This window comes from Loxodonta africana, chromosome 1 (genome assembly GCF_030014295.1).
Source record: "Loxodonta africana isolate mLoxAfr1 chromosome 1, mLoxAfr1.hap2, whole genome shotgun sequence".
Lineage (NCBI taxonomy): Eukaryota > Metazoa > Chordata > Mammalia > Proboscidea > Elephantidae > Loxodonta > Loxodonta africana.
The window spans coordinates 224,593,124-224,609,139 of NC_087342.1; the positions used below are offsets into that span (position 1 = coordinate 224,593,124).

Here is a 16,016-nt window from a genome sequence, read left to right on the forward strand (position 1 = left end):
TGTTTTATTGTAACTGTTTATAATTACATTTTTTAATATTGAAAAAAAAAAAAGTCACAAGAATATTGAGCACCACATATTCTTCCCTCAGATTCACCTGTTGTTAACATTTTGCCACATTTGTTTTTATTCCTACAAATACACACACACACACACAGTCACACGCACGCATGCACTCTTCCTTTTTGGCCTGAATCATTTGAGAGTTAGTCGTACACTTCATTTTCGATACCACTTAATCCCTGAATGCTTGAATTTGAACGTCCTAAGAACATTTTCCTAACTATAATATAATATAGTGATCATATGTAAGAATTTTCACTTTGCTCCAATATTGTTATCTAATACATAGTCCATATCCATATTCATCAGTTGTTTTAGTATTGTCTTCAGCAGCAGTCCATGGTTTTTTAGGAACTTGTCAAGGATCATGCATTACATTTATTTGTCATGTCACCCACCTGTTTTGTTTTTTATAATGTTCACATTTGTGAAAAGTCTAGACCAGTTGTTTGGCAGCACTGTATTATTTTAAGCTGTACTTAGTACACATATGAACGGAGATTTTAACTGTATTTTAAATCAGATTTAAATGCTAACTGTTGCATAATAAAGTAAGGCATTGATTTTTATCAGTGTTTAGAGAAATGATTCTCTTAACGGGTGCTTTTTAACATTGTACCCTGACAGCAAAATTTCATGGATAACCTGCTGTGGAAGAAGCCCTCCATGAATTAGTAAACTTTGAATTAAAGTGTAGTAAGCGGTTTTACTCTGAATTATAGTAACTAGAAGTAAGCACTGCCAAATTATTTCCGAGAAGAGTTATTATTTAGTAAATCATTCATTGTATAATTATTTAATATTTTGTTCATTGATGGTAACCGTTGAAGTGTCTATAAAGTACCTAATAACTTTAAGTAGTTTTAGTTTTTTCAAGTGACTTAAACTGTTGAGTAAACCATGACTATTGCAAGATAAATACTCACCAAGATCAAGCTTATTGTAGATTTTGATATGGTGAGATACATACAGATAATGAGGCTTTCCTTATTTTTGATTTCATAAATGTTGGATTTCATGCTGCAGTTCAGTGAATGCTCTTGTGTCTTTTCAGCCTAAGGGGACCTTTCTTAAGTAAGCATAATTCATGAGGTTAGAAGCACAGAAACATGCTGTGATTAACCTATTGCCATTGAAGTATTTTTGTTAAATGTGTAATTTCCCTTTTGCTCACAGTGTTTTATGAAACTTAAATCCACGTTTTGTCATAATTGATTTAGGCAGAAAGAACAGGTCAAATATTTGGCATAGTAGGCCATTGCTAATTTTTTATCCATGTGTTTACTTCATTCTGTTGATGGATTTTGCCTGAACTATTAGGACATTGTTTATCTATACATCTTATTGTATATAAAATGGCCTGCAGCTCCATTCTCCAGCAGAAGCTGAGGGAGACACATGAAATTGATAACTCTCTTACATACAGTAACTAATGCTAACTGATTTTCTGTTACTATCCTTAGTTAGCTGATGTAGGAAATCTGTGCTTTTCCTTCCATGAAAGTAAGAATATACATCTGTCAGTGAGCTTACCACGATTACTTTGCTATCAGTACAAGTATTTGTCAAATTATGCTTTCATAAAGAGTTGGATAGAATTCTTTTGTGTCTGTGTCGAGGTAACACAACTGACCTTATAACCTACATCAGAGCATCTCTGACTAATCAGATCCCACAGCCAGTTCCTGAGGATGGTGAGCGATGTGAATGTCTCAGAATTCTCGATTAGAATTTATTGTTTTGATAGACCTGTGAAGCTATTTTAAAGCATATGGCTGGGAGGAGATCAGACAGATTTTAAAACCATACTTTATTTTTTTTCCTTTTTAGTTCTATAAACATGTGGTACAGAGTGTGGAAAAATTCATTCAGAAAGTAAGTATATAATTTTTCATAACTATGCTAAATATATTATAATTGTAAATTAATACCTTGTGCATGTCTCCTTTAAATCAAATGCTCGAGTTTAAATTATTTTGATAGACTGTTAAAAAGTAATTACAGTTATTTTCTAACTGAGAAATAAAATGAAAATGCTTTTTGGATAATTGTGAAAACAGTTGATTTCAGGTAGATATTTTTGCTAAATTTGTACTGTCATGATGAGCATCTTGTCATTTTTATAGGGTCAAATGAGTGATTTTTAATGAAATTGACTTTTTAATGAAATTATTAAAGTCATTGCTTATAGCCTTTAATGAAATTTTAACTTGCCATTTCAAGCTGTATGACTAGGTAGCACCTCTCTTTTTAAATAAGGTGTGGATAAAGTATTGCCTGTAAACCACTTCTGTTTCATCCATTGCATTATTCATCTCTACATGTTACATAGACCTGCAGTTCCATTTTCCAGGTGAAGAAGAGGAGAGGAAGTTGAAAACAACTGCCTTATGTATATTTGTTTAATGCTATTTGTAAACTGGATCCAAAGTGGCTAGATTGTAGTTCTTTGTTACCTTCTTCGTGATCAGAACCCTCTTGTGCCATAGTTTTTGGCAATACTACAGAAGACTTACCTTCTCTTACTGTAATGAATTTAGGTTTTATACTCTGTCCGTGTTCATGTACTTAGATGTGAGATAGCTGTTTTGCGAATTGTGAGTATATGACGTTAAGGATTCAGCAAGTTGCAGTGTCTTTGTTGAACAAATACAGTCAGTTGACTGGGAGAAGGATGTTAGAATGAGATTCCTGTGGCACTGAACCAGCTAGGTAATCTGCAATAAACCAGCTAACTTTTGTGTCCTCAGCTTTTTTTCTTCCTCTTGAGTGTGTTGTTTTCTCAGTACTTAAAGTTCTATAAAACTATTTTGGATTTAGCTAGTTCAGGTGATTTGAGGCTAAGGCAGAAGTAAAATAACAGGTATGCTGACTTTCAGATAAATCAGTTTGTGAAATGAAAATGTTGGTGATTGGAAAACTTCATTGTTCTAAAGCATTCAGACATCTTTTTTTTAAAGGTTCTCATGTCTCACTATGAGTCGGAGTTGACTCTAGGGCAGTGGGTTAATGTCTGAAGCAGAGCCCTGGTGGTGCTGTGGTTAAGAGCTTGGCTGCTAATCAAAAGATCAGCAGTTCGAATCCGCTAGCCGCTCCTTGGAAACCCTATGAGGCAGTTCGCCTCTATGGTATTGAGTTACTGTGAGTTGGAATCAACTCAGTGGCAGAGGATTTGGTTTAATGTCTGAAGCAAAGGAACCCTGGTGGCAAAATGGTTAAGTGCTTGGCTGCTAACTGAAAAGTTGGCGATTCGTACCCATTCCTCCGAGGGAGAAAAGACCTGGCGATAAGCTCCCATAAGATTACAGCCTTGGGAAACTCTATGGGGCAGTTCTGCTCTGTCTTGTAGGGTAGCTCCGAGTCAGAATTGACTCGATGACACATAACAACAACGATACAGTGCTTCTTAGATCTTATTGTGCGTAGGAATTACCCTAGCTGTCTTGTTAAAATGCAAACTCTGATTCACTGAGTCTGGGGTGGGGGAGATGCTGAGATTCTACATTTCTAGTAATTCCTAGATGATGCCTTTGCTTTAGCTAAGAGGCCACACTTTGAGTAGTAGGGGGTCTAAAGAATAAATATGAATTTATGGATAAGTGGGGTTTTTTTAGTATCATTTTGGGCAGGGGTGTTTTTAAGGAGATACTGCATAATGGCAGGAAGACCTGGGGTGAGCCAAGTTCCACTGTGAGATAATTATAAAGTTAGCCTGATGAAGCAAGTCAGTGTTTGGGGAAAAATTTAAATACTTTGTTGTTGTTGAGTGCCACCAAGTGGATTTTCTACTCATTCCACCCCATGTGAAGAGTAGAACTGCCGCATAGGGTTCTCTTGGCAGTAATCTCTACAGGAGTAGATAACCAGGTCTTCTCTCCTGAGGATCCCTGTTTAAATTAGAGGTTTGGCAGTGGGTTAGTGTAGTGGTTAAATTGTATGCATACATTTTTAGTTAAACTTTATTTTGAGATAGTTGTGGATTCACATGTAGTTGAATTTGTAATAATAGATTGTCATGATAGAGATCCTATATATTCTTTACCCTGTTTCCCCTGGCGTTACTCAGATTTCACAGGTTTTACATGCGTTTTTGTGTGTGTATTTAGTTCTGTGTAATTTTATCACATGTATGGATTAGTATAACCACCACCATACTTAACAGTTCCATCACCATAAGAATGTATCGTGTTACCCTTTTATATAGCCACACTAAACTCTTCCCACTCCATCAGTCCTAACACCTGGCAATCACTAGTTTTTTCATTTCCAGAACGTTATGTGAAAGGAGTCATACAGTCTGAACCTTTTGTGATTAGCCTGTTTTGCTCAGCATAATTCCCTTGAGATCCATCCAAATTGTTGTATGTATCAGTAGTTCCTTTATATTGCTGAGTAGTGTTCCATGGTGTGGGTGGACCCCACAGTGTGTTAAGCCATTCAGTCAGTGAAGGGCATCTAAGTCGTTCCCAGTTTTTGACTGTCATGAAGAAAGCTGCAGGGAACATACGTACAGGTTTGCGTGCGAATATAAGTTTTCATTTCCCTGGGATAAATGCCCAGGAGTGCAATTGCTAGCTTGCATGGTAAGTACACATTTTGCTTTATAAGAGCTGCTGTCTGTCCCACGTTATATTCCTACCAACAATGAATGATTGATCAGTTTCTTTGAATCCTTGTCAGCATTTGGTGTTATCGCTATTTTTTATTTTTGCCATTATGGTAGGTATGTAGCGATATCTCCTTGTGGTTTTAATCTGTTTCCTTTATATAATTTAGATAAAAGTCATTTTTTCCCCAGACTATAACTTTGTTTTTTCGTTCTCACATGCAATGTCTTTTTGCAGAATAAGGATTTTTTATTTTGATGAGGTTCAAGTTTGTGTATTTTTGTGATACCCACAGATACCTTTAATTTTTTTCCTTCCCATTCTGTCAGAACTTTAGTATGGGGGGAAGGTGATAAAAATAACTGAAAGTAAGGTGGTAGTGGTGGTGGGAGGAAGCTGAAGCCCCCCTCTCCCTGCTTGTTTTCTCCTCCATAGCCTTTGAGATACTTCCACAGACACAGTCTCAAAGAACCCAGTCTGTAAAACTACTGGATTAGAGTATTGTTTATAGTAAGGAATATAAACAAATTTATAGGAAATTTCATTCATTATGCACATTACAGTGGAACCTGTGAGAACCAAAACTTGAGGGAACTACCTTGTTTTTCTGGGTCTTTGTAAGTTTCTGGCATTGACAGGGTGCAGTCTTACCAGTTTTGTGTCACTCATTTCGGTGGAAAATATTTGAGATTTCCTTCTCTGGCAGGATCACTTTACACAGGTCCAGCTTTTGCAGGTTCATTATATAGATTTTCAATCTTATGCATTAAATATGCAAATTTTAATAGTACTTATGACTGGAATTCTGTTATCCTACAAGAAATCTAAGAATAATTTGAAGTATTATTTAATGGTAATAAACTTGTAGTTTTTGCTATTATCTACCTCTAGAACAGTAAAACAGTTTCTGTGTACTTTCCTTCACACATCATAAACTAATGTAAGTGCAGTGTGGCTGTTATTTGATAATGTGTTACCTGTGATTTCATGTTTCAGCCATGAAACATTTATCGATAGGGTACTCAGTGATGGCGAGAAATGAAAAGCTAAATTAACAGTAAAGATAACTTTCTGTAGACCTGAAAACTTTTGGAAAGAATACTCTGGCATTTGTTGTCCTAGTTAATTTTGTCACGCATAAATCATGCTGTTCATGCCTTACCTTTATGAGACAGAGGCAAAGACCAAAGATACAAACATTAGGGTATTTTATAATAATCAAATTTCAGAACTTATCTGTTTGGATCAGCTCTGACTCACACTCCTTATATTTGCATTATACCTAACTTATTGCAGGCATCCTTCATCATAAAGATGAGAAGTTTTACTCGAAGTCAGAGACCTCATGATTTGCATACTCTTCTACCATCTGTAGCTGACCTGTTGTTACTTGGTACTCGTCAGCTCCATTCTAAAAATATGTGGTTTACTGAACTTCTTTTGTTTGTATGAAATTGTTTACCTTTACATGAGTATTGCAAACAAATATGTTCAGTAGAACTAGAATAAGATCGAATATTATCATTTAGAACCATTTGTTTTGGCACAGTATGGTTGCTCCGTTTTAGTCAAATACATTGTTTACTCTCTTAGATAGCATAAGGTCGGCAAAATGTTTTATCTCTACAGGCTTTGATAATGGCCTGTAGATGAGCTATTGCATTAATTTATGAGCTTTTGGCTATGATTACCCCCTTCAAATTTCCTACTGCATTGTTATATCAGAGAGAGCAGAGAACATGTCTTATTTATCATTTCAAGTAACACACACTTACCCAGTGCATAATACATGAAAAATGGTGTTAACATTCTAAGGGTTGCCATGATGAAAGCTTTCGGTTTTCCAGAAACTAATCTGTAGTTTTATGCACAGCGTGAGAGCTCGATATTTCACAGAGGGTATATATTTTTTAATGAAGCCAAAACAAATGGTCATCCTCTTCTTTAAGGCCAGTACATTTATGTTTCTGGCCTTTGATATTTCCCCCAGAAGAAGCCTGGAATATATACTTTAAGATGTGTGTGCGTGTACACACACACACAAATGCCTTCATGTAGCCTCAGTATTCTGTAAGAGCAGACCTTTATCGTGGATGCACATAGCCTTTGTGGTGGAGTACGCAGAGATTTTCGAAAGGCCATTTGAGCGCAGATAGTTTTAAAAGAATAAATTTCTGAATTCACATTTGCCATACGTATTTTTTACTAAAATTCCTCTGCCTGGGATAGTTTAGGTTAATTCTCTGTCCTCACACTTCTTAAATTTGCCTCTCGCCTCTTGTGATTTATTAACAAGTTGTTGTTGTTAGGTTGTTAGGTGCTGTAAAGTTGGTTCTGACTAATAGCGACCTGTGCAGAACAGAACGAAACACTGCCTGGTCCTGTGCCATCCTCACAATTTTTGCTATGCTTGAGCCCATTATTGCAGCCACTGTGTCAATTCTATTAAGAAGTTACATATGTTTATATAAAGATTCCTTCTTGTTATGAAATTTATATATACACATATACAGAAAAGTATATTCAGCTTAATTATAAAGGGAAGACCTATGTAACTACCAGGCACCACTAAATGTTGGTGGCTCTTAGGCCAAGTTTATCAATCCACAAGGAAAAGAAAAATTACTCCTGTGGCGTCAGCCATGACAGTATCCTGGGACAGCCTTCTCTCTTACAGGCCTCCTCTTTATCACTCAAGGCTTTGCAGGTACAGCCACATACTCCTGTTTTCAACCCTTTTAGCTTTGTTTTCCTTAAATTTAAATGTAAATATCAGCATTCAGTAGTGGGAGGTGACAGCACAAATTCTAATAATAGATTCTAATAATAGAATCATTATATAAAGTGTGTTTGTATATTAAAGAGTATGTGGTTCGACTCACCTAGAGAATTCGTTGTCAGAAAGCCCTAGGATGACAACTTGGGTGACAGTAGGATCAAAACCATGCAGATATATTTAAAAGTGCATCCTCCCATCTGTTCTTACCTTCCTTGCAAAAAAGACTTTCTCTGCAGCATAAGAAATTAGAAATTACTAGAATATAGTTTCAAGATGGTGTAAGTATAAAAATTTAACAATATAGGTCTCTTTTATTACTCAAGAGTAAAAAATTCCCCTTGCCATTGGAGAATGTTAGAAATTCTTAATGTTTTTTCAGTACTGGTGGAACTTGGAGAGGAAATTGATAAAGCATTTCAGATTTGTCTTGATTCTTCTCTCAAGTTTCTTAGCCAAGTTTACCAAGTATGAAGTTATTTAAAAGTTGTAAAATATACTTTTCCTGTTTTACTTTATTTTACTATTTATTTAGGCCATTTTATGTGGCAAAAATGCCTCATCTACTAGTGAAGAAAATTCCGTTCCACAGCATGTTAGTATGTAATATATGTCTACAGATACTAGGGAAGAAATGTTTTCTCCTTAGGCCTTAGAAATGACTGCTAAAACTGCTAATACATTTTTAAAGTTGTGGAATCTTCACAGTAGGCCAGAAAAGGGAAAATTATTGTAGTGTACACTCAGGTTTCCTCTGCAGTGCTGTGTTTGTAATTAGAGCTTTTATTATAAAAGAATGTATTTGTTTTCAAAGAACACTGCATAAATTGTTTGCATTACTTACCTCTTAGTATTTTTAAAGCTCTTACTAGAAGTTTTATTCAGCCTTACTGTCAAGACGATAAATTATGTAATTTATATAAATTTATATAAAACAATGCATAATGTATCAGTTTTTTTCTGTCTGTGAAAATTAAGGTGTCAATAAGTTAGTAAATGATTATTGAGCATTTATCTGATTTTGAGGCACTGGGGAATATATGTTTTTAACAAAGTAGTTTTTTGAATGCAAGTTTGGTTGAGTGCCATGTATGATTTTCAGGAAATTACCTTGGGTGACTGTTTACCTAACTGGAGTCCTGGTGTTGCCGTGGTTAAGAGCTTCGGATGCTAACCAAAGGGTCGGCAGTTCAAATACACCAGCAGCTCCTTGGAAATGCATGGGGCAGTTCTACAGTGTCCTATAGGGTCACTGCGAATTAGAATTGACTCGATGGCAGTGGGTTTTATTTACATAATTATATCCAAAAAGTAGGACGTTCTTTGCAGCTGTAGTTCCACTTTCACTAACATATGTTTGGGAAGCAGATTTTGTTATGCTTCTGGGCATACAAGCAAAGTAGGAACAATAAGCTTGATAGTAAAAGGATTCGTCATTGTTCTCGTATAACTGCATAGGCTAGCAAAACCTATGGCAAGGAGGTAGTTGGCATAGTGGTTAAGCACTCGGCTGCTAACTGCAGGGTCAGTGGTTCGAACCCACCAGCCACTCTGTGGGAGAAAGATGCAGCATTCTGTTACCGTAAAGATGACAACCTTGGAAACCATACAGGGCAATTCTGCTTTGTCTTGTAGGGTCACTATGAGTCTAAATCAACTTAATGACAGTGGATTTGGTTTGGTTTTTGGGTTTATGTTCCTCAAATTGGAAAATGGATCAGAAACACTGATCCAGTGGAGTAGCTGAAAAATAATTTCATAGGATAGATACCCAGAATGGGGATTATGTGGGAAAATGAATATCAATGCCATCCCCCCCTTTTTTAAAGGGCTCTTGATATTTTCAGATGGTATTACCAAAAGAGTCTAGTTATTCTTAAAATTCGCTTTTGCCACCTTTAAATATTGTAATTTTTAAAAATCTTAGCTAATTTGGCAGGTATTTCGTTTTAATCTTTGCTTTATTGGAATTGGTCATTTTTCATATATATGAAAGCCTTTACAACTTTGAGAGCAATGTGGTTTAATAAATGAACTTAGAAGAGAGACCTCAGTTTTTATGTTGGCTCAAACACCTTTTGACCTTGGGCTAGGTACCTAATATCCTTTTGTTTTAGTTTTTTCACGTAACTAAAACCAATTTGAAAAGATTAAATTTAACAAAGTATATAAAGCTCTAAAATTGCTTGATGCGTGGGGCACAGGATTGTAATGGTAGTGTCTTATCTCTCTTATGATAGTTGAGAAAAGTTTTGAAAGTGTGTATAGAACATCATAATTTACTGTTCGGTATTCCTTCGTAAGTACAGAAGCCCTTTTGTTACGTGTTTCAGATGATGTCTAATGCACATTGGCAGTGCTTTTTCTAGAACCTTTTTTGAATTTGCTTCTTCCATGTATCTTAAAAATCGTTATACAGATTTTTAAAATTACAACAGCATTGTGTTTCTCTTTTGTCTGTTTGTCTGTTCTGGGGGTGGTACTGCTTTGGAACTCAGGTAACTGGCAGTCGAATAGTAGCATATGCAGAGGAGCCAAAGTAGATTCTTTAAATTGCTCTCGCCCTTCCGATGGTGTGGAATCATCAGTGTCTGAATATTCGTTATCCCAACACGAGGGGTTCTTTTGTATTCGTATAGGATTTATGTTGATTTTTGTCTACCCAGAATGTTACCTTTCCACTTCCCACTCTTCTTTTTTTCCTCAGTGTAAACCAGAATACAAGGTACCTGGGCTTTATGTTATTGACTCCATTGTACGACAGTCCCGACATCAGTTTGGTCAAGAAAAGGATGTGTTTGCACCCAGATTTAGTAATAACATCATTAGCACTTTCCAGAATTTGTATCGTTGTCCTGGGGATGACAAGGTATGCTGCTGTTTTCTTTTTAAGGCCACACATTACCCTCATGGTCTTAATCAGAGTCTGTAGATTATATTAATATATGACTTTAAATTATGTAATCATTTAGTTATTCTGAATTTGAACACTTGGTTATTACACTATCCATGTTTCTTTTTATTCTTAGAATCATCTTAAAGAGTGGAAAGATGTGGTTGATACTGCTATTTTTAATTTATTGAAGCAATTGGTATACATGCAGCTGTTTCAGAATTATTATTTTACTTGAGCTGATATTTACCTTTTCAGTGTCTGCAAAAGGATTTGTCAAATCATAGAAAATCACTAACTGCATATCAGAGTTCGTTTGCCATGATAGAATTTTGTTGATTAGTGCTCGAAATCATAGTACTAGGTCTGTGAGAACAGAATGCACACTCTGTAATCAACAAGTAAAAAGAAAGCTTTGGTCTCTGTAGGAGAATATCCATACCACCTTCCTCATACTTTCCCTAAGATGTTAGAAGGTTGCTTATTTTGGAGGCTGATTTGGAAATTACTGTGTGCTCTTTTGGGAGCCCTGGTGGTGAGTGGTTAAGAGCTTGGCTGTTAACCAAAAGGTGGGCAGTTTGAATCCACCAGCTGCTCCTTGGAAACCCTGTGGGGCAGTTCTCCTCTGTCCTATATGGTCACTGTGAGTTGGAATCGACTTGAAGGCCGTGGGTTTTGGTCTTTGGTTTCTAATGGGTGATGGCAATGTTGATCAAGTAGGAAGAGGGAAGAATAGATGAAAACTAAAAGTTACTTTAAGGAACCACAAAACCTAAAAGCTCACCACAAATCTTACCTCATCCTAAATATAACAAGATTAGGAAATTTTTGTTTTTAGTAAGTATTATGTAGTTATGAATCAGAAAAATATGTTATAGTAAATACAGATAGAGATAAAGTCATTAGAACATCATTCTTTGTGAATTATTCTTGAATATGCCTCTGAGGCAAAGTTTTTTTTTTTATTTTATTACTTTGGTAAATCTGTGCAGGCAAAAGAATGCTTTTAATTTTAAGCGACTTAATTGATTCTTAAAATATAGGTTCCTTAGAATCCCACCTAAAAGAAGTTACTAATTTGAAATTTTATGTAAACCTTTTAAAAAAATAACTTTGATTCAGAAATTTCAGTAGCTTGGACTTGTGTTCTGTCAGTTACAATTAACAAATTAGCCTTATAGTTAAAGATTTCAGTGCTGAGGCTGCCTTTGATTTAAGATGGAGGTTAGGGTGTAAGGATTCCTTTTATAGACTTAGTTGGCAAGATTCCATTTCTACTGTAATCACAATCATAAATGACATTATCAGTTTGTATGTAAATAGTTACAAAATATGATAGTTTTCAGGTACTGGCAAAGTTTGAAGTACATGAGTGTCTTGGGAACTGGAAAATTTTGTATAAGCAAAAGAATATAAGGCACTTTTTAAGTGCCCAAGTTTTAGAAACAAGCCAGATCAGAAGGTGTATAAAGCGTTCTTTTTGTAACTTTCATATGCTTGATATGAAATACAAAATGTGCATGCTGTGTAATTTGAACAGCGTTTAGAGATAAATCATTATAATATTATGAAGACTTTAAAGGTGAACTAGGGCTTTATTCTGAAAAAGTGCTACTTAACTTGCAAAATATACACATTTAACAGAATGCTCTTTTTTATAATTTCAGTCTCTCTAGAGAATTTTCTTAAATGAAATTATTTTTGTCACATATTAATGATTTTATATATTTTTCTAATTTACTATTTTTGCTTTCAGTGGTCCTTAAACCTGTCATTTCAGGGAGCCCTGGTGGCACAGTGGTTAAAGCTCTCGGCTGCTAACTGAAAGGTCAGCAGTTTGAAACTACCAGCGGCTTTGCAGGAGAAAATATGTGGCAGCCTGTTTCTGTAAAGATTTACAGCCTTGGAAACCCTGTGGGGTCACTATGAGTCAGAATTGACGGCAGTGGATTTTTATTTGGGGGGGGGCTGTTATTTAATTTTTTTTCTTAATGGAAGAAGCAGCGTTACAATAGTCAATTAGTACTTAGCACTTGTTTACAGAAGTATTATATGCTAAGTGGTTGTGAATCACATTTTTCAGTGCCCAAGTCAAGAAAATACTTACATAATCATCCTGTTTTTACTAGTCATAGTGTCAATCTAGGATACTGTTACTTAAGTGTATAGTCTTGGTGAAATGCTTTTATTTCAAGAAGCAAAGCTTAATAGAATGACCTATTGATGTTTCTCATGGAAGACTGTAGAGCATCTTGAGACATTCCTCTTTATTGAGCATATTGTCTGCCTATAAGCCTGGTGCTTCCAAAACTTTCACACAACCAAGGGAGCCATTTAAATAAAACTTTCACACAACCAAGGGAGCCATTTAAATGAAATTTTACCAGTTATCAAGCACTCTTAGATGTCGCTAATTATGTTGTTATATCTTAGAATTACAAGAAAGGGAAGTCAATAGTACCCAATCTTTTCAGGTTTATAATACAAATTATAACAGAAGGGACAGGCAACAATATAAATAAATACAATTTCAAAACTAAATAGAATTTCTTACGAAGTCTCTTTTGGAACAAGATTAATGTATATGTTAGAGTATGAATGGTTAAATTGCTTGTCTGTTAACTGAAAGATTCGAGGTTCAAGTGCACACAGAGGCACCTTAGAGGAAAGATCTGGCAGTCTACTTCCAACCAATCAGTCATTGAAAACTCGGTGGACCACAGTTATACTCTGACACAAGTGGGTTGTCACAAGTTAGAACTGATTTGATGGCAACTGGTTTTGGTTTTTAATTAAATATAAGTATTTTATAGTACCACTTTAAGGAGAGCTGTAACTGATATATAAGACATTGCCCCAACATGCTCAAAATTTGGGAGTGGTGAAAACATTCAAAATACTAGACAGTCAAAACGCAGTTTGATAAAGTTTAAAATTGAGAAAAGGGACCTGAGAAGCCTTCTGGTATACTTTCTCAGCTTATAAATGGAGAAACTGAGGTTTGTTTATTTATTGGCAAAGTTTGCCTAAGACCAAGATTAGTCAAGAAAGGTTTTTTAGGCAGTAGATGTTTCATGAAGTTTTGTAGCTGCTGCATAAATGCTGTATGGCTGAGTGGGCCCTTACCAGAAATGCTGCTGAGTACTTTGGACACTCAGTAATCTAAAAAGGGGTAGACATTAAAAACAAACAAAAACTTGATGTAAGTGGTGGTGAACTGATTGGAGTGGGGTTGAGGTGGAAAATGTTGAGACTCATTATGGAAGAGAGTGAGTTGAGCTTGACGCTGCACTCAGAGAGTCTATCAGAAGAGAAAAAGACTGAGGTGGTTCAGAGATGTCAGGTCTCAGCTTGCCAGTAGCAAATAGATTTTGTTTTGTTGTTTCTTTACAGAATAGAAAAGGACACAAGTTATGGTAAAACATTAGATAATATGGTTTAGAGCAGGGTTTATCAGTGTGACAGCCAGATTAAGTAATGCTAGTATGCCATTGACAGTTTACAACAGGGGAAGAGTGAGTAGGAAAAGATAATGAAATGAGAGAACTGATTTCAGATTCTGTCAGTACAGAATTTTGTCTGTCTCTGATTTAAAATGTCAACAGGTAATTAGCATTTATGACAAGATACAGAAAGGAAGTAATTTGGTTAAATTCTTACATGAGGAAACCTCTTCCCCAGTTCTTAGATCATTTTTAAAATGAATTTTTAAAAGTCACGTAAGACTATGGTGAGTGGCGTCTTTGGTCTTAAAAGCTAGCAAGCTGCCATCTAAGGTGTGTCAGTTGGTCCTAACCCACCTGGAGCAAAGGAGAATGAAGAATACCAAAGACAAAAGGAAAATATTAGCCTAGGAGACAAAAAGGGCCATATAAACTGGAGACTCCATCAGCCTGAGACCGGAAGAACTAGATGGTGCCTGGCTACCACCAATGACCACCCCAACAGGGAACACAACAGAGAGATCCTGAAGGAGCAGGAGAAAAGTGGGGTGCAGAACTCAAATTCCAGTAAAAAGGCCAGACTTCATGGTCTGACTGAGACTAGAGGAACCCTAGAAGACATGGCCTCCGGACTCTGTTAACCCAGAACTAGAACTATTGCTGAAGCCAACTCCTCAGACAAAGATTAGACTGGACTATAAGACATAAAATGATACTCGTGTGAAGAGTGTGCTTCTTATTCTTAGTTCAAGTAGATACACAAGAGTAAATGAACGGCTCCCAGTAAATGAGCGCTTCCATCTGGAGGCAAGAGAAGAAGGCAAAACAAGACAGGAGCTGGTTGAATGGACATGGGCAATCCCAGGTGGAAAGGAGGGGCAGTGTGCTATAGCAACTAGGGTCACGTAACAGTGTGTATAAATTTTTGTATGAGAGACTAGCTTGAGCTGTAAACTTTTACCTAAAGCACAATTAAAAGAAAAAAAAGTCATATAAGGACTTTTTCCTGTAGTTACTTATTTGTTCAAAATATATGTATGAGACAAAGTTACAATCAACTGTAAATATAACTTTAGTACTGAGATAAATTCTGACTCTGTCTCAGAATCCTCAACACAGTTCTCCAGACAGGTGTGACTATCTCTCTTATTAGTGTTGACATATAAGATAGGTGAAGCCTAGGTGTCATCCTTGGCTTCAGCTAAATACTGCCTTAATTTACCTTTTGTGTCTATCAAAATTAACATGGTTTTTCAAGTTAGCAGGTGCAAAATTATGTGAACATAAATTTCATGGGTGGAAAGTAGCATAGAAATATTTTAGTTCATCCTTCCATTCAGTGCCTGAATACTACTACTACCCATTGCCATCAAGCTGAATCCCGACTCATAGTGACTCTGTAGGACAGAGTAGAACTGCCCCATAGGGTTTCCAAGGCTTTAACCTTTACAAAAGCAGACTGTGTGTCTTTCTCCCGTGGAGCGGCTGGTGGTTTCCAACACTGATCTTTCAGTTAGCAGACAAGCACCTAACCACTTGTGCCACCAGGGCTCCAGTGCCTGAATAAACAAACAAACAAACAAAAAACCTGTTGCTGTTCAGTTGATTTCGACTCATAGCGATTGTATAGGCCAGTGTATAGAACTTCCCCATAGGGTTTCCAAGGAGCAGCTCGTGGATTTGAACTGTGCCAGCCTTTTGGTTAGCAGCCATAGCACTTAACCACTACGCCACCAGGGTTTCCAGTGCCTGAATAGCCTCTATGATATGAGTAAAGTCAGGTTTTGAAAGCAGAAATTCAAAATGTTATTTTTCTTTTATTTCTAGAGTAAGATAGTGAGAGTATTAAACTTGTGGCAGAAGAATAATGTATTTAAGAGTGAGATTATTCAACCTCTTTTGGATATGGCAGCAGGGATTCCTCCTCCAGTTGTCACCCCCGTTTTGGCCAGTACTACTGCTGCTATGAGCAATACCCCAGGTATGTGGTGTTCATACAGATTTGTTTTATAAATATTCCAGTTAACACTTACCCTTGTCACGTGATAGCAGGAGAAATTGCCTGGCATTAGGTAATCAAAAGGAACTATTTTGAAGAGAAAAATAAAAGCAGAAATTATCTTTGCTAGTGATACTTTCTAAAATTTAGAAAGCTGTTCCCCTCCTCCGCCCCTCCCCGCTGCCAAAATGCCCAGAAACAGAAGCACATAAATGTAATGAACTTTGGAAAATTG

At 36.3% G+C, this 16,016-nt stretch overlaps 1 protein-coding gene across 6 annotated transcripts in view; it reads left to right on the top strand.

The window, feature by feature from the left end:
• SCAF8 (SR-related CTD associated factor 8) overlaps positions 1–16,016 on the top strand; it is a 95,700-nt gene that overhangs the window by 31,751 nt on the left and 47,933 nt on the right. For 5 of the 6 annotated variants that reach the window (XM_064292571.1, XM_064292555.1, XM_003403954.4 and 2 more), the window contains 3 exons: positions 1,894–1,938; positions 10,154–10,315; positions 15,610–15,763. In XM_064292571.1, the coding sequence (XP_064148641.1) occupies positions 1,894–1,938; positions 10,154–10,315; positions 15,610–15,763 (361 nt within the window). The remainder of the gene's footprint in view (positions 1–1,893; positions 1,939–10,153; positions 10,316–15,609; positions 15,764–16,016) is intronic. The other variant, XM_064292570.1, reaches the window with a different exon arrangement.